This window comes from Rhinoderma darwinii, chromosome 3, assembly GCF_050947455.1.
Source record: "Rhinoderma darwinii isolate aRhiDar2 chromosome 3, aRhiDar2.hap1, whole genome shotgun sequence".
Lineage (NCBI taxonomy): Eukaryota > Metazoa > Chordata > Amphibia > Anura > Rhinodermatidae > Rhinoderma > Rhinoderma darwinii.
In genome coordinates this window covers 8982462-9010083 of record NC_134689.1, presented here as the reverse complement: position 1 = coordinate 9010083, position 27622 = coordinate 8982462, and the positions used below count along the sequence as shown (strand labels likewise).

The 27622-nt window shown below is 44.7% G+C and overlaps 1 protein-coding gene across 4 annotated transcripts in view; it reads right to left on the bottom strand.

Moving 5' to 3' along the window:
- The window catches only part of AGBL3 (AGBL carboxypeptidase 3), an 84528-nt gene that overhangs the window by 32753 nt on the left and 24153 nt on the right, over positions 1–27622 (bottom strand). For all 4 annotated transcript variants that reach the window (XM_075855830.1, XM_075855833.1, XM_075855831.1 and 1 more), the window contains 4 exons: positions 12717–12902; positions 12197–12304; positions 4611–4761; positions 1288–2070 (listed from right to left, as the gene is read on the bottom strand). In XM_075855830.1, coding sequence (XP_075711945.1) covers positions 1288–2070; positions 4611–4761; positions 12197–12304; positions 12717–12902 — 1228 coding nt within the window. The remainder of the gene's footprint in view (positions 1–1287; positions 2071–4610; positions 4762–12196; positions 12305–12716; positions 12903–27622) is intronic.

Sequence of the window (27622 nt, the reverse complement as noted above, 5' to 3'; positions counted from 1 at the left end):
ATATATTAAGAAGACGATATATAAGATATCCCCCGACATATTCTGCAAAGTAGGTTGAAGAGCTATGGAGTGTAATCTAGGTCATTTTCTTAAAGGGGTTGTCCACTACTGGAGAACTGAGATAGGTCATCAGTACATGATCTGTGGGGGTCTGACTCCCAGACCCCGCACCATTATGCCGCTCCGGCAGAGCTGCAGTTCGGCCGCTATGCAATGTACAGCGCCAACTGGTTCCGGCTCCGTTTATAGCATAATGGGCCACAACATCCGGTGCCCAGAGATAGCCGGAGCGGCTTAACGGTGCGGGGTCCGGGTGTCAGACCCGCACCGAAGATATATTGATGACCTATGCGGTGGATAGTTCATCAGTTGTCAACCCCTTTAAGATCCCATCCAGTGACTTGCAGTCATTGCTTTGTATTTACACTTCAAGCTGAAACTTGGACCCCAGACTCCCGAGCTTAACATGACAAATAAACTGATGGTATAAATGTAAGGAGCACCAAGAGGAGATTTATTCCAGTCATCCCAATTTGTCTGTTCACCATTTACAGCCCTAAATATTATCAGATCAGTGGAAGGGAAGACATTGCAGAAGGAAAGGAAAGAAGAAATAGATATGAGATAGATAGATAGATAGATAGATATGAGATAGATAGATATGAGATAGATAGATAGATAGATACGAGATAGATAGATAGATAGATAGATAGATAGATAGATAGATAGATAGATATGAGATAGATAGATAGATAGATAGATAGATAGATAGATAGATAGATAGATAGATAGATAGATAGATAGATAGATAGATAGATATGAGATAGATAGATAGATATGAGATAGATAGATAGATATGAGATAGATAGATAGATATGAGATAGATAGATAGATATGAGATAGATAGATAGATATGAGATAGATAGATAGATATGAGATAGATAGATAGATATGAGATAGATAGATAGATATGAGATAGATAGATAGATATGAGATAGATAGATAGATATGAGATAGATATGAGATAGATATGAGATAGATAGATAGATAGATAGATAGATAGAGATAGATAGATAGATATGAGATAGATAGATAGATAGATAGATAGATAGATAGATAGATATGAGATAGATAGATAGATAGATATGAGATAGATATGAGATAGATGGATAGATAGATATGAGATAGATAGATATGAGATAGATAGATATGAGATAGATGGATAGATAGATAGATAGATATGAGATAGATAGATAGATAGATAGATAGATAAACCACCACTCTTACCGTTTGATCATGTTACGGGTGAACCATATAGATGGAAACGAGTCCTTCAGTCTAGACTTATAATTGCGATTTAGATCTCGCCCGGCAAGAGAACATCGATAGTTCCCCACAATCACGCCATCCGGGTTTAACATGGGCACCACCTTGAAGACAAAGTTGTCTCTTAGCAGCTGGGCATCGCTCCGTGAGCTTAAAATGTAGTCCAGGAAACCTTTCATCATCCAGGAGCTGTTGGCCTCACCTGGGTGAACCCTGGCCGTCAGTATCACGGCCTTCTTCTTCTTTGGTTCTTCGGTGGCCGGGGAGAGGTTGGTGATCGTCAATACGTATACAATGTTACCAGCCAAGGAGTGGCACAGGACCCGGATCTTACAATACTTGGACCGCTCCGGGTCATTGGCTATCCCGGCTAAGTAGTCCTGGAGGTTAGAATATGTATATGGATAACAGTGGGCAAAGTAACAGGTGTCTCCATTGTGTGGGAACCCGAAGGTCCAAGACAGGGAGTAATAGGATTGTCCTCCTCTGCCGGAATTGTTCTTGTAATACTTGATCTCATCTCCGATCCTCTTCCAACCAATGTGTTGTCTGTTGGCCTCCATCTCGGAGTACATGAGGGGGCGCATGCCGTAGTTGTACAGACTGGTCGGTTTCATGAAGTTCGTGATGGTAAATCGGTAAGGGATGCCGGCTCTTGTGTTCTTCACCTGGAAATAGAACCACTGGGTGTGCCGGTCGGTGTACAGATCAGTGCGTAGGGTTAACTGGTAGTCGTAGTCACCACTGTAAGAAGACATAAGACCAGTCAGCTCGACAGTCACTGATGGGATATTTAACCATTTAATATCTGGAGCTATTTCAGGATTTAAAGGGGATGTCTCCCCATCCCTAACCACGAATGATGTCCAAGGGAAGCCACGGCCTGCCACACATTTCCCTACAGCGGCCGTAGTGAAGACAACCCCTTTGATAACCAGTTAGCTTTTTCCCCGCATGTATTGGGTAAATGTGACCATATTTGCCAACAGTCCCGATTTTCCTAAGACTTTCCCGAAACCGGTATATCAAAGGGGCGTTTCAGTGGACATATCAGAGCGGAACGGGGCAGGGCTTAAAACCTTATTAGCTTTTCTAGTTTTCCGAACGGCAAGTCTTCGCAGCAGTACAGGAAAGCAGTGTGAGAACAACCTGGCCGTCTTTACAGCTTCCACAGGGGTTTCTACCCAACTTTCTTAAAGTGTCCCGAACAGCAAAAGCACACAGGAACATAGAACAAAACCTACGCTGTAGGGTAACATGAACCACTGAGCCACCATAGTGCCCTGCTCGCTGCCTAGACCAGTGGTCACCAACCTGCGGCTCTCCAGCTGCTGCAAAACTACAACTCCCAGCATGCCCTGACACCCGGGAGCTGTAGATTAACCACAGGTGTAGAGCCACAGGTTGGCATCGGCTGGCTTTTCGTGCTCACCTATATGTATGGGATTGTAAGGGGACAAATATAAGTTCCTATTGAACTCAGTCCCTGTCCGCAAGTTTCCGTTCTCCTCTGATGATATACAATGTGGAGCGCGCCGCCGCCGCACGGCCGGCAGTGAACATAACTTGGGTATCCTGAAACGCCGCGCTCACACCGACACGCAAGAGTCCTGTCAGCTTCCAGAGTGAAGCGTGTGAGTTATACCATTATTATGCACAGCTACTAACTGAATTTATGGCAATTTATTCTGTAAAAAGCAGACAGCAGCTCGACTGACTGGGGAAAAAAGCTTTCCCGCTGAGAAAATAAAAATGCTAATGTGGGTAATAGATTTCTGAAATGGACCCGACTGGCTCGGATACATGTGCATGGAATTAACAGCCGTCTGTAACGGGAAAAAAAAAAAAAACGCTGGTGATTGACTTGTTGCAGTTCTGTATTCTGGATGGACAAAGACAACCTCACGTTCGTTCTGAACCCCAGGACGCTCCTCGCTGCTGCTGAACTTAATTTTTGCAAAAGTTTAAGAAAAGTTCCTATTTTTATAAAAAAAAATAAAAATAATTGCTTCCAAAACCAACCACCGGGTGGCGCCGCAGCCCATTGAATTTTGCTCTTGTTCCGATGATCTACATTTATATTCATTCTTCTCAATAATCAGCTGCCAAATGATGTACAACGTCTAATACATTAAACAACTGCTCGGTGGCTGAACTTTCACTAGACTCTTGCGGAGAATATTTTTGTAAATGATGGTGGAGGATGCTTAAAGGGCAACCGAAACAAGTGTTAAAGGAAATCTGCTCACGGAGCACGTACAATAGATGGTCTGGGCCTGATCATAGTCATAAAATAACATTTGGCCAAAACGCCTGCATTTCCCTCAACCTCGGATTAGTCGTCCATCTGTCTGCCGCTTTAAATCTCATGTGCCTGCCCCTCCTGAAGGTGGCGCCATGAATGGCCTGGTAACTGGGGGTCTGTGACCCCCCATGAATCTTAATTGTATAGCAGTATTAGTTAGACAATGTACAGCACTGTTGTTATATTACTTCATGTATGGATCGGTAGTCATTTATAGTCATCCGTAAATCATCCGTCACTACGGATGAAAAATACGATCGCGTGCATGAGGCCTGAGGCTATGCTCACACAGCGGATCCCGCTGCAAAATCCGCCACAGAATTATTCCTGCCGTCGGCAGGAAGTTTCCTCCTCCCATTCACTTCAATGAGATGTTTGGCCGGAATCCGCCCGAAGATCGGGCAGGGCGCTTCTTTTGTCCGCTATCTGAAAACATCAGCTAATGGGAAAAAGAAGCGTCCGCCGCCCAATGAAATGAATGGGAGGCGGAATTTTGCAGTGGAATCCGCCCCAAGAATTCCTCCGTGTGAACATAGCCGTATGAGCATTGAACTTATGCAAGAAGCCCAAGAACAGGACAGGCTTTAAAAAAAAAGATTTCTCATTCAGAGACTGCAAGCAGAGATCTTGAAAACACTAAGGAATTGACACGCCGTGTATTAGAAAGTTATTAGTAGAAAAAGCTTTGGTTTACATAAAACCAGGAAAATCCCTTCAAATTTGAGGAAATCTCAAATTTGGTCAAAGGGTTGAAGGTTCAGTGAGACTTTCCTCAGCCTGAAATGGCTGATAACAGGGAATATTAGCTTGTATCCAGATACGTACCAAACAAAGAATTCCAATAAAGCGAGCTACCGCAGACTGGTGCAGTGGCTAGTATTGTGGCTTTTTCTATAAGAGGTCTCGGTTTTACTATATCCTATATTGTAAAATTACAGGGAAGTGACATAAATACATATTTCAGGACATGGTTTCTTACACCTGGAGCACTTTCTGCAAATTTCCGCTCTCGAATCGAGACTCAAACACCAGCGTGTTGTCAGATTCTTTGCAGCTGTGCGGAGTCACGGGCTTGAGGGGGCTGCCACTGCCACCCACACGGGAACACATGAAGTAAGATTCCTTCCAACCTAAGAAAATACAGAGAATAACAATACAATTCAGTCTCTAAAATGGGAAGAGGAAAATAATGATGAAGGATTGTGGGAGAGAGAGTGGAGAGGGCGGAAGAGACGGAAGATGGGAGGAAGGGAAGAGACAGAAGATGGGAGTGGGGGGGGGGGGTATGGAAAAAAGGATAAAAAATAAATAAAAAAATAGAACAGAAATCGGAAGATGAAAGCAAATAAAACACAAAGGAAAAAGCAAAGAGAAATAGTATGATAAGATATGGAGATGCAGGAAAGTTAGAGAAGCTAGAGGATGAAGAAGGACAAAGAAGAAGAGGAAACTGGATAAAAGATAGGAAGAGGCAGCAGAAAGAAAGAAGTAAGAGGAAGCTGGGGAAACTGGGAAATAAGAGAAAGCAGAAAATGTAAAGAGGAAAGTAAGAGGAAGCTGGGGAAACTGGGAAATAAGAGGAAACAGAAAATGTAAAGAGGAAAGTAAGAGGAAGCTGGGGAAACTGGGAAATAAGAGAAAGCAGAAAATGTAAAGAGGAAAGTAAGAGGAAGCTGGGGAAACTGGGAAATAAGAGGAAACAGAAAATGTAAAGAGGAAAGTAAGAGGAAGCTGGGGAAACTGGGAAATAAGAGGAAACAGAAAATGTAAAGAGGAAAGTAAGAGGAAGCTGGGGAAACTGGGAAATAAGAGAAAACAGAAAATGTAAAGAGGAAAGTAAGAGGAAGCTGGGGAAACTGGGAAATAAGAGAAAGCAGAAAATGTAAAGAGGAAAGTAAGAGGAAGCTGGGGAAACTGGGAAATAAGAGAAAGCAGAAAATGTAAAGAGGAAAGTAAGAGGAAGCTGGGGAAACTGGGAAATAAGAGGAAACAGAAAATGTAAAGAGGAAAGTAAGAGGAAGCTGGGGAAACTGGGAAATAAGAGAAAGCAGAAAATGTAAAGAGGAAAGTAAGAGGAAGCTGGGGAAACTGGGAAATAAGAGGAAACAGAAAATGTAAAGAGGAAAGTAAGAGGAAGCTGGGGAAACTGGGAAATAAGAGAAAGCAGAAGGCAAAAAATGTAAAGAGGAAGAGTAAGAGGAAACAGAAGGCAAATAAAAGTTGAAAGAGGAAGTAGAAAGACAAAGGAAAGAAAGAGGAAGCAAGAGGACACAGGAAATATAAGAAAAAGTGTGACCCATGAAAGTAAGAGGAAGATAGAAGATGTAGGAAGTTAAGGTCTTGTTCACACAGCACTTCAAACAAAAAAAAAAAATCACGTGTCTTTTTAAAATACAGGCGTTTTTGTCGCATTTTTTGACGTGTTCTGTGCACATTTTCTGGAGCGTTTTTTGGCACGTAATTAGGACTTCACGCGCCAAGTATTGACCCGACGCTTCTTTTTTTACACAACGCGTTTTTTAAACATGCGGGCGTAAAAAACTGCGTCGTATGCTTTACAATGCGTTATCCCATTGATATCAATGGGAAGCTTAAAGCATGCGTTTTAAAACATGCCAAAAACACGTCAAATACACGCCTTATGAACAAGGCCTAAGAGAAAGCAGAAGGAAGGAGGCGCTGAGGAAACTGGAGAGTAAGAGGAAGCAGAAGGGCACAGGAAAGTAAGAGAAAGGGCATAGGAATGTAAGAAACGGTGACAAACCCCCCCCCCCCCAAAAAAACCTGACAAATAAGAAAAAGTAAAAGGGCACAGGGGAGGAAGAGGAAGTAGTAGGGCACAGGGGAGGAAGCAGAATAACACTAAAAAGAAAGGAGGCAGGAGGACACATAACTAAGAATAAGCTGAGAACTCTAAAAATTAAAGGAAAGAAGGGGGACACAGGAAAGTAAGAGGAAATAAAAGGACAAAAAAGAGTAAACAAAAAAGACGTACAGACAAAAAAGAAAATGCAAAGGGGAGGAAGAGGAAGTAGAAGGGCACAGGGGAGCAAAAGGAAGTAGTGGGGGCACAGGGGAGGAAGAAGAAGTAGTGGGGCACAGTTATGGAATAGGAAGTAAAAGGGCACAGGGGAAGAAGAAGAAGTAGTGGGGCACAGGGGAGGAAGAGGAAGCAAAAGGGCACAGGGGAAGAAGACTAAGTAGTAGGGCACAGGGGAAGAAGAGGAAGTAAAAGGGCACAGGGGAGGAAGACTAAGTAGTAGGGCACAGGGGAGGAAGAGGAAGCAGAACAACACTAAAAAGAAAGAGGAAGCAGAAGGACACATAACTAAGAAGAAGCTGAGAACACTAAAAATTAAAGGAAAGCAGGGGGATACAGAAGGGATAGAAAGGCAGAAGGACACAGGAAAGTAAGAGGAAATAGAAGAACAAAATTTTTAAAAAAAAGTAGACATCCAGACAAATAAGAGAAAGCAGAAGGATGCAAGAAAGTTAAATAAAACAAAAGGACAAAAAGGTAAAACAAAAAATATAAAGGAGTAGTACAGAGACAAGTAAGAGGAAGCAGAAGGAAACAGGAAAGTAAGAATCAGAGGGGCAAAAACAGTATAAGAAAGAAAAAAAAAAAAACAACAGAAAACTAAAGGAAAGCAGAAAGAGAAAAGAGGATGGACAAACAAGAGTAAAAGGAAGGGGCAAAAACAGTATAATACAATACAAAAATATAAGATGGATGAACAAGGGAGACAAAACAAAAAGCATAAGGCTTGGAAGGAAAAAATGAGGCTTCTTATAATAACATTTTGGCTACTTTATGAAACCATGAAGGTGAAACACAATATCCTTGGGACAGAAAATCAGTAGGACACAGATAAACTGATACATAAAACTGAAGAGGTGGTAAAGAGATTGGATTAAGATATGAGAATAAGAACAGGCTGACAATATAGAAAGACAAGAAAACAGATAAAAGGAAAAAGAAAAGTCAGCACGTAACAAAGCCGAATTCATGTAAGTTACAGATGGCAGATAATTCCCAAGAGAAGGAACTAATTATAAAGAAGGGGGAGAGATAAGACCGACTAGAATTAGGGACACGGGTGGAAATAGATTGGCAGCCCGTTAATGAAATGCTGGAGAAAGCAGACAGGAAATTAAATCCGCGAATCACCAGAGAAGTAGAAAATGTAGATCAGCGGAGAAAGCAATTGGTTAAAAAAAAGAAAGGTTTTGTTGAGAGCCAAAGGCAAAACTGAAACTGAGGAGATAAGGAAAAAAAAAAAGTCTAAATCATTAATATTCCTGTCACAGGTTATCTACAGGATCAACATATTTCACAGCGTTTTAGGATAAAATGGCTAATATCGTGGATGACCCAAATTCCGGGGGTTTCTGTAAGTACTCAAGCTACTCAATTGTGTGACCGTGTGACAACAAGACGCATGGTTCAAAGTTCTTGCAGGGACAGGAAAGTTAGGTTAATTAGATGGAAACAGGAAAGTAAGATAAAGGAAAAGTAAATAGAAGAGGAAGTAAGAGAAAGGAAAACACAGAAGAGTAAGAGGGGGCAGAAGGACATAGGAGGAAGAGGCAGAAAGAAGACATGAGAGAGTAAGGGAAGGAAGGAGATAAGAGAGGAAGAGAAAAAAGAAAAGTAAGAGGAAGCAGAAGGACATAAGAGGAAGAGGAAAAGTAGAAACAGGAGAGTAGAAAAAGCAGAAAGACACAAGAGAGGAAGAGGAAAAAGAAGAGTAAGAAGAAACAGAAGGACATAGGAGAGGAATAGAAAGCAGAAGGACACAGGAGAGAAAGATCAAAAAGGAGGATATGGCAAGTATGAGAAAACAGGTGCACAAAGTAGAGGAAGAAGGAGGAACCAGAGAGTAAGGCCCCATGCACACGACCCTGCCCGTAATCACGCTCCGCGATTACGGGCAGGGACGGACGCGGACAGCCGCATTTGCGGGACGTGCTCCCATTATAAATTATAGGAGCACGGTCCGTAAAATAGGACACGTCCCATTTTGTACGGAAGGTTTCTACGGCACGGACACCATCCCACAAAAATAAGGGAAGGTGTCTGTCGACCATAGAAATTAATGGGTCCATGATTATCTACTGTCATGTGCATGGGCCCTAAGGAGTAGCAGGATTAGTAAGGAGAGGAATAGGAAGAAAAGAGGAAGGGGCAAGAGAAATCAGGTAAACAGAGGAAGATAGAAAACAAAATGAATAGGAAAAAGAAGGACACAAGGGGAAGTAGAAGAAAGAGAATATAGGAGAGAAACTAGAATCAGGACACAGGAAAGTAGGAGAAAGCAGAAAGACAATGGGGAGACACAGGAGAGGAAGCAGGACAGAGGTAAGTAAGAAAAGGGGGAAGATGCAGGAAGAAAAGAGAAGGGAAGAGGAAGAGAGAGGAAAAATGAGAAAATGCAAATAAGAGAAAAGGACACAGGCGGGAAGAGGAATAAAGAGCATAAAGGATAGACAGCAGGACTTCGGAAAGTAAAAGAAAGCAGGAAGACAAAGTAAAGTGGAAGAAAGTAGGAGGACACTGGGTAGGAGATGAAGAAAGAGGAAATAGGAAAGGAAAAGGAATAAACGGACACAGAAAGTGAGTAGACAAAGGAAAGGAAAAGGAAAGAGAAAGAAAAAGGACAAAGGGGAGAAAGCAAAAGAGGGGAAAGTAAGAGAAAAGCAGAAGGTCACGTGAGGGGAGAGGATAAAGGAGAGGAAGCAGAAGGATACAGGAACGTAAAAGAAAGCAGAAAGACATAGGATTGTTGTAAAGGCGGGGTAGGGAGACAGACAGGTGAGCCCTAATCTACCCGCCACTCAGTCCCTGCCTACTTGCAACGGCCCGTCCTAGGTGACGGCGTACAACTGGGCGATGGTCCCTTCTCTCACTATGTGCACGACAGACAAACAGACAAGGGTACATAGAAGCTAAGGGAAAAGGGGCAGATGCCCACGGCAACACCGTGAGCTACAAGAGTAGTGAACGAGCTGAGTCAAACCAGGAGTGTACGAGGTACCAAAACGCAGAGCAGGAGAGTAGTCAGTAAAGCCAGGGTCAGTATGAAGCAGAGGACAAATAGTACAAGCAGCAGCAGCAGAGCCAGGAAACAAGCAGAATCACAGGCAAAGGAGAAGCAGGAAATGAAGGTATAAATAGACAGAGGGCGGGAGCTAGCTCCGTCTGGCCAGGCTGTGATAGGCTCTCCCACTCCTCAGCCTCCCACCCTGAGTGGTAGAGGAAGGAGTCACTCTATCAGACTTAGGAGCAGGTGCAGACTGACTAACCACGGGCGTCGACACAGAAGCTGTGTCTGGCAGATCCATTACAATTGTGAGAAAAAGCAGAGGAAAAAAAAAAGAGGCCAAAGGAAAGTAAGAGGAAGCAGAAGGACACAGGAAAGTAAGAGGAGGCAGAAGGACACAGAAAAGTAGGAGTAAGAGGAAGCAAAAGGACAGAGGAAAGTAAGAGGAAGCAGAAGGACAGAGGAAAGTAAGAGGATGCAGAAGGACACAAGAAAGTAAGAGGAAGCAGAAGGACACAAGAAATTAAGAGGCAGCAGAAGGACACAGGAAAGTAAGAGGAAGCAGAAGGACACAGGAAAGTAAGAAGAAGCAGAAGGACACAGGAAAGTAAGAGGAAGCAGAAGGACACAGGAAAGTAAGAAGAAGAAGAACTCAAGAAATATTTGAAAGGGAGAGGACACAGGAAAGTAAGTGTAAGCTGGCAGGAAAGCATCGATCTGCGGAGAGAACAGCCGGTAATAAAAATAAAATATTTATTTAGTGCTAAAGGCACAACTGAGACGAGCAATACAAGTAAAAAATGGAAACGTCATTATTAATCCCATCACTGGTTCTCTATAGGATCGACATAATTCAAAGCGGCTCAGCAAAAAACGGCTGACATTCACGGCTGTCCCAAATTGTGAGGGTTTCCGTTGTTAGTCATGGACTTGTATGATTGTGTGACACCGAAACACGAGGTTCAGTTATCGTGGGATTAATTGCCACAAAAATAAACATTTCCAGCCCAGAGATGCAATTAACTTTTACATCTACTCTCTTTCCGAGCGATCTCTCCACAGTCCTGTCTTGCTTCGAGCAGGTTAAATTATGTTTATTCATTTCGGTAGCAAAAAAATGGAAAACGCCACAAACCAGCCTCAGCGTGACAGTGGGGGGGGGGGGGGGGGGGGTTGTGAGAAAATGAGAGAATTCGACAGAATTTCACAATATTAGCAATTAACGCGCAGTTCTGAAAGGGAGACGGTGAATCTTACCATCCGGTGACATTTTCAAAGAGCATTTTATAGCGCAATTATCCCCCCCCCCCCCAAAAAAAGTAAAAGTGATTTGATTAAAAATAGAACATAGGACGGGGTGGAAGGCAAAAATAGAGTTTGGGAGAAACAATGATGTGAGTCACACGTCTTGTGCTAATAAGGAACTGTAGAGAATTTAATCAGTTTAGGTACGGAACGGGACCATTAGGTCTCTATGGAGATGGAAGTTCTCGGCGTCTCATCTACATATTATGGAGATGAAATTAAGTGGAAATTAGTAAACATACTTTTATGAGGTTGGTTCATGCCGTCAACAGATTGAATTCAAGAAATAATATTAATAGGGAAATGCTGTGTTCCCAAAATAGCTGGTCATAAAATACTGAGCTTAAAGGGGTTTTCCATTTCAGTACACATATGTACCCCCCCCCCCCTCATTCAAGGGATTGGTGGCGGTCTCAGTGGTTAGACCACAACCACTCACAATTTTAAGTTTTATAAAAAAAAAAAAAACCTGATTTAAAGCTCCTAGAGGGCGCTAATGTCATTACTTGGCTTTCTCAAAGAGGCTATGTCGTGTCTATCTGGATAGAGGGGGAGATGCTGAGCTCGGGGATATATAGTTTACTTTGATTTGATTCCGTTTTTCCATGTTAAAAAATTGTCAGGACTTAGGGAGAGCCTGTGAGTCCTGCTTCAGCCGCCCACTCATAAAGAGCCTGAATCCGGCTTCTCCCGTCCACTCATAGGGAAAGCCTGTGAGTCCTGCTTTACCCACCCACTCAGAGAAAGCCCGTTAGTCCTGCTTCCCCCACCCATAGGGAAAGCCTGTGAGTCCTGCTTCACCCACCCACTCATAGAGAGCCTGAGTTCCGCTTCTCCCGTCCACTCATAGGGAAAACCTGTGAGTCCTGCTTTCTCCACCCACTTATTTAGAGAAAGCCTGTGACTCCTGCTTCTCCCACCCACTCATAGAGAGAGCCTGAGTCCTGCTTCACCCGTCTACTCATAGAGAAAGCCTGTGAGTCCTGCTGCCCCCACCCACTCATAGGGAAAACCTGTGAGTCCTGCTTCCCCCACCCAAACATAGAGAAAGCCTGTGAGTCCTGCTTTCCCCGCCCACTCAGAGAAAGCCTGTGACTCCTGCTTCTCCCGCCCACTCATAGAGAGAGCCTGAGTCCTGCTTCACCCGCCCACTCATAGAAAAAGCCTGTGAGCCCTGCTTCCCCCGCCCACTAATAGAAAAAAAAATTGTACCCACCTTCATTGAGTTGGTAGACCACCTTGCTTTCTGTAGGGTTAACACATGTAGACTCCTGCTCTAAACCTGAAGACTTGTACAATGCTTCAGGTACAGGCGGGTCCCACTCTGAAAAACAGACAGATTAATTAAACCAATGTGAACCTACACAGGATCTCCATCTAAATTTATGTTTGAAAAAATCTGATTAATACAGCAGACTGAGGAAGGCAATGGAATGGTGTAAGACAGACTGGTTGCTAAGAAAACCGCTCCAGCTTTTTATTTGGGGTTGTCAGGCAGAGCGTCCCCACTGTTTTCAATTAGTCAGGTCTTCATCTCAATATTTAATTCGGCACTAAGCTGAGAATAGACAGGACTCAAACCGAGAATTTCTACAACTACTTTTGCCTTATTAATCAGATTTTTGTCAATGTTTTGGGAGGAGAACCTCTTGAAATGGATGTTATATAATATCTGTATATATGCAGTACTATATATTTTTTGATGAAGACTTTTATAGTGTTATCTGACTCCTCACCTATGTGCTCAATTTTTTCCGTGAGAACCTGGCACTCATATGGCCACCGCGGTAGTTGCAAGAAGCTGTTTGAAGATACACCATAAAGGTCTCGTGGCTCCCGAAGCCGTACCACTTTCCTTCCAGAGTGGTATTCATATACAATCTGATTGGTCTTCTGGATGTCGGGGTATAAAGGTGAACTACCTGTCGGGAAAGGTTACATTAACGCAAAATGTCCAGAGAATTATCTACAGACCTGTCCAGCATCATATCGGAGCAGACCAATGGGAGGCTTCTTGTCAAAATGAGTACCGTATTTTCCAGAATATAAGGTGAAAAAACGTTGATGTATCTTATATTCTGGGGAATATGGTAATATTTACTGTGACTGGTTTGAATAGACAAAACTGGATTGTGTGCCACGTGATCCCTTTCTCGCTACTAAATGGCTCAAACCCCTCTCAGAGTGAAGGTAAATATGTGGCAAGCTAGTTTCCAACCTTCGAGTCTGCTTAGTGGGTGCAGAAACAATGAAGGCATTTCTAAAGGTGTAACAAGGCCTATTCTGGGGACAGGTTCCCTTTAAAGTTTCCCAGTCATTAACATTTATCACCTATCCACAGATCGGAGGGGGTCCAAACTCCTCGCTAGAATGGGTAGTCACCAGTCCTTCCCCAACAGCAAGTTTGCAGTGAGGAGGACTCCCATTCTAATGATTGATGTGGGTTTGAGCGGTTGGACCCACACCAATCCAATATTTATGACCCACCCCGTGGATAGGTAAGACATGTTATATGTGTTCTCCGGAACTTAAACATTGACTGGCTAACCATAGGATCGATTTTTGATCGATGAGGGTCTGACCTTCAGGACACTGAAGGAGGAACCGCACTCCCCAAGGCTGTGCTTGGTACTGCAGCTCATCCTATTAATTTGAGTCTAACTGATTGAGACTGAACTGCAGTACCAGGCGCAGCCACAATAGTATGTAGAGAGCTATACCTGTGTAAATAATGAAGGGGACCCTTGACTTGTGCTGATCAGCGTGGGTCCTGCAGGTCAGTCTGCCAATGATAAACATTGATAGGCTATGAATGTTTTAAGTCCTGGAGAACCCCTTAAACAGATGGAATGCTCTTTTAAATGTCTTATTGACTCTGCATAGAACCATTACCTGTTCTGAGTCAGTAACCTATATTTGTTAAGGGGGTTCTCCAGGACTTAAACATTATTAGGATATTATTATTTGATCGGTAGGGGTCCGTCTTCCAGGACTCGCCGATCAACACACTAAAGGGTCCACTTTATTATTTACACAGGCACAGCCCCGTACATACAAACTGGTACTGCAGCTCAGACCAATTCAAATAAATGGGACGAACTGCAATACCAAGCACAGCCTGGGGAGAGTCATGCCCCCTACAATGTGTGAATCAGCGGATGTTTTGATAGGACGGACCCCCACCAAATCAAAGATTAACAGCCTATCAATGTTGAAAGGAGTATACCCAGAATTGCCTATTATCACCAATCCACAGGATAGGGCATCATTGAATGATCACTGGGGGCACCACTGCTGGTACCCACGCCGATAGCGAGAACGGGGTCCTGAAATCCCCATTCTTCCTCACTGCTCGACCGCAGTGGACATGCACGCTGCCACTCCATTCAAAGTCTACGGGAATGACGGATTCAGCCAAGTACACTGCTCGACGGTTACCGTCAGACCCATAGACATTGAATGGAGCGGCAGGTGCATGCTAGACCGCCGCTCCATTCAATCTCCTGCTCACTGTGAGCGATGCAGTGAGGAGGATCTGGGTGTTTGTGGTGGGTGGGGGTACCCGTGGTGGGGGCTCCAACGATCAGACAATTATGACCGATCCTGGGAAAATCCTTTTAAGTCCTGGAGACCCGTTTTAACAAAAGAAATACCCCTTTAAATGTGTTACTGACTCAGGGCAGGTAACGGGTCTATGTAAAGTGTTTCCATTAATTTTCTGGGCAGGAGAGCACAGTATTGACCCTTCTCCTGTCCTTCTGTACCTCTGTTGGCTTTCCGCCTGTTCTGCAGCCCATCAATATGCTGACTTACTGTAAAGACTGGAAGCCACTTTGCTACTGAACATTTCCATTAACCTGTTTCCATTTTGAAATGGCAGAACATTACTTTGCGTCTCATTGAATTCTGAAGGGTCCGGACTCCGCAGCCATTAACGTGTCACTTTGTGATATTTCAAAGCTCCGTTTTAGTAGCTATAACAGGAAAACGACAAAACTCGCTGAGAAGCCGAATAATTTGTCTTTTGACACTTGGGGGAAAACACGCAGAGCGCTGTCGCTAGGTGCACGGTGTTAGCTGCCGATGCTATCATGAATTAGAGATACGGTCGTCCTTCTGCCTGGTGCTTGTAATTAAAGTGAATTCATTATTTAAAGGTTTGTATTTTTATTCACAATCAAATTAAAGGAGGACGGCAGCAGGAGAGAGGGGTGCATCGGGTATTGTAGCTTAGATGGTGTGTATACTTTTGCAAACTTTTGTAGATATTGATACGATGCACGTATCAATAAAAAAAACAACAAAAGCAACTTTGCAAATAGATTAAAAATGTTCTACCGTTTTGTGTATACAGCTACTATGCAGACTTCTGTCTCCATGGTTACATACTAGAAAAAATGGCTAAATCCTAGTAAATCATAGTAAAGAACGTTCGTCCCCATATATAGTTCCTTGTGAAAGGAGAAAACGAGCGCCGATCAACGAGCTGGCTCGTTGATCGGCGCTCGCTTACACAGCCCACATTGGGCAGTGTAAGAGGACCCTTACTCTCTTCCAACTGCCTCCTCTCAGGTGAGCAAGAAGAGTGGCTAGAGGGAGTGGTGTAATACAGGACTACAATACCAGACTACACACAGATTTGTAGTCTGTAACCATGGAGATACACAGTAGGATTTTTTTTTTACATTAAGATTATTTGCAAAGTTAAATGATATTTTACTTTAGGTGTAGTGGAGCAAGAAATAAAATGTTTGCAAAGGTGTATGTACTCTTTAAAAGAAGAATTCCAGTTGAGGTCTGAAAATTTTTATTTGAAGGCTTTATAATTTTTGCCGAATTTAAAAATAAATACGTTTTTAAATACCTTGTTAGAGAATTGTGCGTTAACAAAGGGGGGTTCCTCCAGTTAGGACCTTCATATATGAGTCAAAAGCGGAGAGCAGCTCCAAAGAAAGTCTCTTACTCTGGAGGACCCAGCATGTCCATGCACTACACAGACAGCCTATTCATTTTAATGAGAACAGTGTAATGCTTTGTTTGTCCTGTGGTGTCACTGCAGGGAAATTGAACAGTTCCTCCACATATTACAGATGACTCTAAGGCCCCATGCACACGACCGTACGGACCGTAATTACGGACCCATTAATTTCTATGGCCGACGGACACCTTCCCGTATATTCACGGGAAGGTGTTCGTGCCGTAGAAACTTGCCGAAAAAAATAGGACATGTCCTATTTATTTATTTTACGGACTCTGCGCCCATACTTTATAATGGGAGCACGACCCATAAATACGGACGGCTGTCCACGGCGGCCGTGCCCGTAATTACGGGTCGTAATTACGGGCACGGTCATGTGCATGGAGCCTAAGTTATGAACTTATATGTGATCGATTACAGGTGGATCCTCCGTGTCAGAGACGCACAGGACCCTCCGACACTGAACCCGTCGGGTGAGTGGGACTGACGGATTCAGTGTAAAGCGAACGATACTACAGAACAACTGTATCTCCAAAAGTAAAACAAATTTTTAATAAAAACTATTTACAAAGTTACACCAAACACACCGACTGATCTATTTAATGCCCTCAGAGGGTTAACATAACCTTTAAAAGAGGACCGCTCACCTCTCCTGACATTTCTTGTTTTAGTAAACACTTGTATTACCAAGGAAATAACAATTCTGGAGCATCTTTTCTTAGAACTCTATGTTGTGCCGTTCCTCTGTTATTCCTCCTGGAAATTCATGAATAAAATGACAACAGGGTGTAACCAGTTGGGGGTGTGTCCCTTCACAGGCTGACACTGTCCAATCAGTGCTAAACTTACTAAACCAGACATGTCAAGAGAGGTGACCGATCCTCTTTAACAAAAAGTGATTGTCTAAAGTGAACAACCCCTTTAAGTGGAGGATTTAAAGAGAAAGTACAATGAATGACGAGAAAAACACTTCAAGAGGGGAGTCTCACTGCCATAATATATCAGATGGAAACGGTTTTGGTTACCATAGAGAATTCTGCATCCCTCTGTAAATGAATATGAGAGCCGTCACAGCCGATTAATAATCAGATAATGAGATAACGATTTTACTTGTGACACGGCTACTTGTTCTGTGCAGAGGACACTCAAGAGATTTAGCAACGCAAACACTCACATGGTGAGAGCCCCAAACATGACGCCGATCCGGGAGGGCTCCGTTACCAAACCGAACAGAAGTCAATTGTTCCAGGAAGGAAAGAAATATCTCTGTATATCTACTAAGGTTCCCGAGAATTAGTTTCATTATACACAGGGAGGTCTTAAAGGGGAAATCACTCTTAAAGTGATCGGGTCAGGTCAGAGAGCATCTTTCCAACTTTTCAATCCCGCAAAAAAACGGGACGATTCAGAGGCGCGATAGAGACATATCATTAGATATCATTGGAGAAGTCCAAAACCTTGGGCCTTAAACAGCTTCCAAAACTACAGAGCATCCAAGCCCCTATAGCTGGAAAATACATGAGATGTATGTAGGCCGAACACGAGGATTTCAGCGGGACTGCCCGACCATCGGACGTGTATGGCGGAATCCCGGCTTTTCCCAAACGGCAGATGTAGGGCGAGAGATAGGTCAGCCATGTTGAATTTCAACATGCCCGATCCTTTTGTTCCTTTGGAGTCTGGCAACGGTTTTATCCCTGAGAACACATGCACGCTCAGCCGAGCCGAGTGTGCACGTGCATGGAGTAGTCGATCGGAAAAGCTTACGGCCCAACGACAGCTATCTAAAGGGTGTGGCCAGCCTTATGTGCTGCTTGGAGATTCCTGTTTCTTGACACCTCCAACACCACATTATAAACAAGGGGTCAGTGAAATCAATGGTGATCGAGTCACAGAAATCATTGAGTGGTGCAAAAGGGACCACAACTATTTGTCTTCGTTCACGGTATCACAGCTATAAAGAAATATTATGAGATTGACAAGAACAGAATTTGGGACCTAATAACGACAAAGTCTATTCTAGCTATGAGCTGGAGTAAATTTAGGCTATAACTGGTGAAAATTAAAGTAAATTTGTCGGGCAGAATAAGGCTCTGCCACTTATCCTGAGCTCTGCCCACTTTTTTGTAAAATAGTATACACATATGCCCTAAAAGTCTATATATTACACCAAACAACAGAACTGACAGATCCTCTATACTACACCACACAGGAGAGCTGACAGCTCCTCTATACTACACCACACAGGAGAACTGACAGCTCCTCTATACTACACCACACAGGAGAACTGACAGCTCCTCTATACTACACCACACAGGAGAGCTGACAGATCCTCTATACTACACCACACAGGAGAGCTGACATCTCCTCTATACTACACCACACAGGGGAGCTGACAGCTCCTCTATACTACACCACACAGGAGAGCTGACAGCTCCTCTATACTACACCACACAGGAGAGCTGACAGATCCTCTATACTACACCACACAGGAGAGCTGACAGATCCTCTATACTACACCACACAGGAGAGCTGACAGATCCTCTATACTACACCACACAGGAGAGCTGACAGATCCTCTATACTACACCACACAGGAGAGCTGACAGCTCCTCTATACTACACCACACAGGAGAGCTGAGAGCTCCTCTATACTACACCACACAGGAGAGATGACAGATCCTCTATACTACACCACACAGGATAGCTGACAGCTCCTCTATACTACACCACACAGGAGAGCTGATGGCTCCTCTATACTACACCACACAGGAGAGCTGACAGCTCCTCTATACTACACCACACAGGAGAGCTGACAGCTCCTCTATACCACACCACACAGGAGAGCTGACAGATCCCCTATACCACACCACACAGGAGAGCTGACAGATCCCCTATACTACACCACACAGGAGAGCTGACAGATCCTCTATACCACACCACACAGGAGAGCTGACAGATCCTCTATACTACACCACACAGGAGAGCTGACAGCTCCTCTATACTACACCACACAGGAGCTGACAGATCCTCTATACTACACCACACAGGAGAGCTGACAAATCCTCTATACTACACCACACAGGAGAACTGACAGATCCTCTATACTACACCACACAGGAGAGCTGACAGATCCTCTATACTACACCACACAGGAGAACTGACAGATCCTCTATACCACACCACACCACACAGGAGAGCTGACAGATCCTCTATACTACACCACACAGGAGAGCTGACAGCTCCTCTATACTACACCACACAGGAGCTGACAGATCCTCTATACTACACCACACAGGAGCTGACAGATCCTCTATACTACACCACACAGGAGAGCTGACAAATCCTCTATACTACACCACACAGGAGAACTGACAGATCCTCTATACTACACCACACACAGGAGAACTGACAGATCCTCTATACTACACCACACAGGAGAACTGACAGATCCTCTATACTACACCACACAGGAGAGCTGACAGATCCTCTATACTACACCACACAGGAGAACTGACAGATCCTCTATACTACACCACACAGGAGAACTGACAGATCCTCTATACTACACCACACAGGAGAACTGACAGATCCTCTATACTACACCACACAGGAGAACTGACAGATCCTCTATACTACACCACACAGGAGAGCTGACAGATCCTCTATACTACACCACACAGGAGAGCTGACAGATCCTCTATACTACACCACACAGGAGAGCTGACAGATCCTCTATACTACACCACACAGCAGAGCCGACAGCTCCTCTATACTGCACCGCACAGGAGAGCTGACAGCTCCTCTGTACTACACCGCACAGGAGAGCTGACAGATCCTCTGTACTACACCACACAGGAGAGCTGACAGCTCCTCTATACTACACCGCACAGGAGAGCTGACCGCTCCTCTATACTACACCACACAGGAGAGCTGACAGATCCTCTATACTACACCACACAGGAGAGCTGACAGCTCCTCTATACTACACCACACCGGAGAACTGACAGATCCTCTATACTACACCACACCGGAGAACTGACAGATCCTCTATACTACACCACACCGGAGAACTGACAGATCCTCTATACTACACCACACAGGAGAACTGACAGATCCCCTATACTACACCACACAGGAGAACTGACAGATCCCCTATACTACACCACACAGGAGAGCTGACAGCTCCTCTATACTACACCACACAGGAGAGCTGACATGTCCTCTATACTACACCACACATGAGAACTGACAGCTCCTCTACTCTACACCACACAGGAGAGCTGACAGATCCTCTATACTACACCACACAGGAGAGCTGACAGCTCCTCTATACTACACCACACAGGAGAACTGACAGCTCCTCTATACTACACCACACAGGAGAGCTGACATCTCCTCTATACTACACCACACAGGAGAGCTGACCGTTCCTCTATACTACACCAAACAACAGAACTGACAGATCCTCTATACTACACCACACAGGAGAACTGACAGCTCCTCTATACTACACCACACAGGAGAGCTGACATCTCCTCTATACTACACCACACAGGAGAGGTGACAGCTCCTTTATACTACACCACACAGGAGAACTGACAGCTCCTCTATACTACACCACACAGGAGGGCTGACATCTCCTCTATACTACACCACACAGGAGAGCTGACGGCTCCTCTATACTACACCACACAGGAGAACTGACAGCTCCTCTATACTACACCACACAGGAGAGCGGACATCTCCTCTATACTACACCACACAGGAGAGCTGACAGATCCTCTATACTACACCCCACAGGAGAGCTGACAGCTCCTCTATACTACACCACACAGGAGAGCTGACAGCTCCTCTATACTACACTAAACAACAGAACTGACAGATCCTCTATACTACACCACACAGGAGAGCTGACAGATCCTCTATACTACACCCCACAGGAGAGCTGACAGCTCCTCTATACTACACCACACAGGAGAGCTGACAGCTCCTCTATACTACACCACACAGGAGAGCTGACAGCTCCTCTATACTACACCACACAGGAGAGCTGACAGCTCCTCTATACTACACCACACAGGAGAGCTGACAGCTCCTCTATACTACACCACACAGGAGAGCTGACAGCTCCTCTATACTACACCACACAGGAGAGCTGACAGCTCCTCTATACTACACAGGAGAGCTGACAGATCCTCTATACTACACCACACCACACAGGAGAGCTGACAGATCCTCTATACTACACCACACAGGAGAGCTGACATGTCCTCTATACTACACCCCACAGGAGAGCTGACAGCTCCTCTATACTACACCACACAGGAGAGCTGACAGCTCCTCTATACTACACCACACAGGAGAGCTGACAGCTCCTCTATACTACACAGGAGAGCTGACAGATCCTCTATACTACACCACACCACACAGGAGAGCTGATAGGTCCTCTATACTACACCACACCACACCGGAGAGCTTACATGTCCTCTATACTACACCCCACAGGAGAGCTGACAGCTCCTCTATACTACACCACACAGGAGAGCTGACAGATCCTCTATACTACACTACACAGGAGAGCTGACAGATCCTCTATACTACACCACACAGGAGAGCTGACAGATCCTCTATACTACACCACACAGGAGAACTGACAGATCCTCTATACTACACCACACAGGAGAGCTGACATGTCCTCTATACTACACCACACAGGGGAGCTGACAGCTCCTCTATACTACACCACACAGGAGAGCTGACAGATCCTCTATACTACACCACACAGGAGAGCTGACGGCTCCTCTATACTACACCACACAGGAGAGCTGACAGCTCCTCTATACTACACCACACAGGAGAGCGGACATCTCCTCTATACTACACCACACAGGAGAGCTGACAGCTCCTCTATACTACACCACACAGGAGAGCTGACAGCTCCTCTATACTACACTAAACAACAGAACTGACAGATCCTCTATACTACACCACACAGGAGAGCTGACAGATCCTCTATACTACACCCCACAGGAGAGCTGACAGCTCCTCTATACTACACCACACAGGAGAGCTGACAGCTCCTCTATACTACACCACACAGGAGAGCTGACAGCTCCTCTATACTACACCACACAGGAGAGCTGACAGCTCCTCTATACTACACAGGAGAGCTGACAGATCCTCTATACTACACCACACAGGAGAGCTGACATGTCCTCTATACTACACCCCACAGGAGAGCTGACAGCTCCTCTATACTACACCACACAGGAGAGCTGACAGCTCCTCTATACTACACCACATCACACAGGAGAGCTGACAGCTCCTCTATACTACACCACATCACACAGGAGAGCTGATAGGTCCTCTATACTACACCACACCACACAGGAGAGCTTACATGTCCTCTATACTACACCCCACAGGAGAGCTGACAGCTCCTCTATACTACACCACACAGGAGAGCTGACAGCTCCTCTATACTACACCACACAGGAGAGCTGACAGCTCCTCTATACTACACCACACAGGAGAGCTGACAGCTCCTCTATACTACACCACACAGGAGAGCTGACAGCTCCTCTATACTACACCACACAGGAGAGCTGACAGCTCCTCTATACTACACCACGCAGGAGAGCTGACAGATCCTCTATACTACACCACGCAGGAGAGCTGACAGCTCCTCTATACTACACCACGCAGGAGAGCTGACAGCTCCTCTATACTACACCACACAGGAGAGCTGACAGCTCCTCTATACTACACCACACAGGAGAGCTGACAGATCCTCTATACTACACCACGCAGGAGAACTGACAGATCCTCTATACTACACCACGCAGGAGAGCTGACAGATCCTCTATACTACACCACGCAGGAGAGCTGACAGCTCCTCTATACTACACCACACAGGAGAGCTGACAGCTCCTCTATACTACACCACACAGGAGAGCTGACAGCTCCTCTATACTACACCACACAGGAGAGCTGACAGATCCTCTATACTACACCCCACAGGAGAGCTGACAGATCCTCTATACTACACCACACAGGAGAGCTGACAGATCCTCTATACTACACCACACAGGAGTGCTGACAGATCCTCTATACTACACTACACAGGAGAGCTGACAGATCCTCTATACTACACCACACAGGAGAGCTGACAGATCCTCTATACTACACCACACAGGAGAACTGACAGATCCTCTATACTACACCACACAGGAGAGCTGACATGTCCTCTATACTACACCACACAGGGGAGCTGACAGCTCCTCTATACTACACCACACAGGAGAGCTGACAGATCCTCTATACTACACCACACAGGAGAGCTGACAGATCCTCTATACTACACCACACAGGAGAACTGACAGATCCTCTATACTACACCACACAGGAGAGCTGACAGATCCTCTATACTACACCACACAGGAGAGCTGACATGTTCTCTATACTACACCACACAGGGGAGCTGACAGATCCTCTATACTACACCACACAGGAGAACTGACAGCTCCTCTATACTACACCACACAGGAGAGCTGACAGCTCCTCTATACTACACCACACAGGAGAGCTGACAGCTCCTCTATACTACACCACACAGGAGAGCTGACAGATCCTCTATACTACACCACACAGGAGAGCTGACAGATTCTCTATACTACACCACACAGGAGAGCTGACAGATCCTCTATACTACACCACAAAGGAGAGCTGACATGTCCTCTATACTACACCACACAGGAGAACTGACAGCTCCTCTATACTACACCACACAGGAGAGCTGACAGCTCCTCTATACTACACAGGAGAGCTGACAGATCCTCTATACTACACCACACCACACAGGAGAGCTGACAGATCCTCTATACTACACCACACAGGAGAACTGACAGATCCTCTATACTACACCACACAGGAGAGCTGACAGATCCTCTATACTACACCACACAGGAGAGCTGACCGCTCCTCTATACTACACCACACAGGAGAGCTGACCGCTCCTCTATACTACACCACACAGGAGAGCTGACAGCTCCTCTATACTACATTACACAGGAGAGCTGACAGATCCTCTATACTACACCACACAGGAGAGCTGACCGCTCCTCTATACTACACCACACAGGAGAGCTGACAGATCCTCTATATTACACCACACTGGAGAGCCGACAGATCCTCTATACTACACCACACAGGAGAGCTGACAGCTCCTCTTTAAGCTATATGAAATATATTATATTAAGTATGACTTCTCCTTAAGTGTACATATTTGCCATTTCAGCTCCACTGGTAAGAAAATTCCCATGAACGTCCCATGGGAGACATAATTCTTCAACAGCTGTAGTGCTGTAGGTCGCCAGGAGGGCTTTATATCTATGTGGCAAATGTGATCATTTTACGGCATTTATTCACAGATGTGCGTCTTACAAATCCGTAATAATAAGTAGAAGCCCTCATCTAATTAACATAACAGGCTTTTTAATTAAATGCATTTTCATTTATTTTGTTGTTTTTTTTAAGATTCGGGAAGTTTTTAATCAGATGGCTTTTATATCCTGCTTTATATCCTACTGATTTAGACACCACAAGGAGATGGCGGCTCGGATGGATGTAAATGGAGCGTATCAGCATCTGTTTACTCTGCTGTCTCCCTCTTCTCATAATTGTGATGTATTTACAGAAAACTTCCGCATGAGATGCAATGGATCCTTTTTAAAGATCATTCCCCCCATACAAACAATTCCTCAGTAGATAGAAGTCTTTGAGTCTTGAGTTTTCTTGGCAACTGTACCGCCTGCACTTTCTTTCTTCACGTCAAACTTTAGGTGGGAAGAGAAGATGAAATGATACCTTTAAGGAGGAATACCTCTTTATAGTAGCATGATATGTTGTAAGCTCCTCACCTGCCCTGGTGGGAGTTGTAGTTTCGCAACAGCTGGAGAGCCGCAGTTTGGAGACCGCTACTGCAAGCGCTCATATTCCCGGGAGGCAGTTCCTATTCTTGGACCTTACGGGTTTCAGCTGTGCTCCAAAGTATGCGTGGCTGCCAAGGGGGCCGATGATGAAGGGGACTCAAATCAGTTTCCCCCATAATAGGAAAATTTATATGGACTATTTAGGCATTTTATTTAAAATGCCCCCAAGGACTCATGTTATGGCCCCCCGATACTGTGCCTCCGTCTGCCCTACATTTTATATACAGGCACACGGAGGTTATTTCTTATGGATCGTAAGCAATATTCCTAGAAGCATTGCACGGCGGCACATGGGTGCAGGGCGTGACAAGGAACCAAGAGTCCCATAGCAAAACATGGATGAAGCGTCCACTCCACCACCACCATCTTTTTTTTTTTATGTCCGCTTAGTCGCATGCGTCTCTTCCTCCTTTCCTTGGTCAGTGATCAGCATTTAATTGCCCCTGCCCCTTTCACACTCTCCTCTAGTATTCACACTAATGGAGGTGGCCCCCCATTATGCTTGCTCCCATGAGCGCCTACACCTCTGTAATACAGCCCCAGAGCGCCGTACAGGGTTCGTGCAGGCGGTTTTGCCACGTACATGATCCTTCATGCTCATATCTTTGTATTTTATATCCAGACCTCCTAACTTTTGAATACCCATTCACGGGACATTATTAAGTCCCACACCCTTTAACCAGGGACGCCAACATAACCGCCGAGAAATACCCTCTTTGGGGCACGTTTGAATAATTTCCGACCATTCTAGGTCCGTTTCATGTGACAATCCCGTGGAAAACTGGATGGATGGGAGATATGCATATCTATCAATCTTATATCCATCTTGGGCGTTGGTACCTAACCGCTGTTATGGGGCCAATAGTAATAGGAGATCCATTCCATGTTGGTCACGTCCCCATTTTATTTGGTGGGAGATGTGAACTCCTCATGTGCCACAATGTTAGCAAACAAGGATGTGGTAAATCTACTAGAAATGGCACGGGGACGCCAGGACTTGCAGTTGTGGGCAGATAGGTGTGTGCTAGTGTCAGGCAGCTCCTGAAAGCAGCCTCATTTTTGTATTTGTCCTCTATGTACGACGTTGTCACTATGGCGCAGGATTTTACTAGCTGGCTTGACAAATAGCTGGAAATATGCAATAATATAATTTGTACATCACATTGGGAAGGGGGGAGGAGTAATTACCATTTTAAGTGAATTCTGTATATATTTTTTTTCCGCTCATCTTTCGGACCTTTTTTTCTAATGCCTATAAAATGCATTCGATGATAAAAAAAAAAAGTAATTATGAGAAAATCACAGTAATTTTCTTTCCCTTTGTGATAATCCATTTCAAATTACCGTCACATAATGTCTAATAGTTTCTAGATGTGCACCTTGAAGACTCTGGCGCGTACAGTAGAGAACAGGTGTTTGCTCACCCTGCGCCGCCATAAATAATGTAGATGCACATTTAATCAGCCGAGCACCAATACCAGGATTTTAAACCCGTCCACCCTCACTAAATCTTGCATTCAGGTCGTCAATTCCGCTGGAGTACGCGGCTCTCTTAGATTTGTACCTAATTGATAGTCTGTGTGGATATAATGTTATCACTGTCAAAGCTATTGAAATGCAACACCTATGCCGAGACAAATAAATCACCCGATCCTTTAACGGAGAGGCAAATGAGTACTACATTACAGACCGGCAAAGACCATTAATCACCGCGCGCCAAACAATAAATAAGACCAGTGCATCCATCAATCACCGCTGCCATCTCTACGATCCTATTACACATATGTACACACTGTCGGCTGCAAAATCATGCTACAAAAAAAATAAAATAAAAAAAACGTAAAAAATATATTTTTCACGATTTTACAGCAATTCCATTATTTATTTTTTTTGTCCTAAAATTCTTAAATTATTTTTTGTGCTGCCAATATAATACAATGCAGCCTCTGAGTAAGTAGTTACATATAGAAATATAGTAAAAAAAACAAACATACAAACGCACTCTGAGAATACTCAGCAGTTTTCAACACTCCCATTCATCTCTATGGAGAAGACGCATGCCCATCCTGCTCTCCGACCGAGAACGGGGACTTGGGGCCCCTCGTTCTCTACACAGAATCCCATGTGTCTGAGTAGCTATTCACAATAGGGTAACAATTTTCTGTATTCCATGATTTTATCTGCCTTGGCAGCAGCTACCTGGCACTGATTGCTAAAGTTCTGTTTGTTGATACGGATATAGCTGGCTATGTGGCACGGAAAAGACCTGTACCACTTCGAAATGTGCGCCATTTAACCTGTCGCTGTACTGGTTTTTTACGTCGGGAAAGGGTATTTAAAAATGGTGCCAACTCAGAAGTCGTGTGGGCACCATAGCCGCCGGGTTTCAGTTGTGTTACGTAGCAGGGACCCAGCGGCAATGCTTGCTATCACAGACATCTCTCATCGCAAGCATTTAACCCCTTAGATGCCGGTGTCACTTTCATTTTCGGTTTGGGGCTGGTCATCGGCTCCCGCGCAGCGAGATCGCAGCAGCCGGGGGCCTTCTGAACCCGCCCAGCCCTGCTATAGGAAGATTGCTATTGAGACCTGCTTGTGGCAGGTCTCAATAGCAATGCACTGATTTTGCCATAGACTGCTATACTGTGATATTGCAGTCTATGGCATAAGC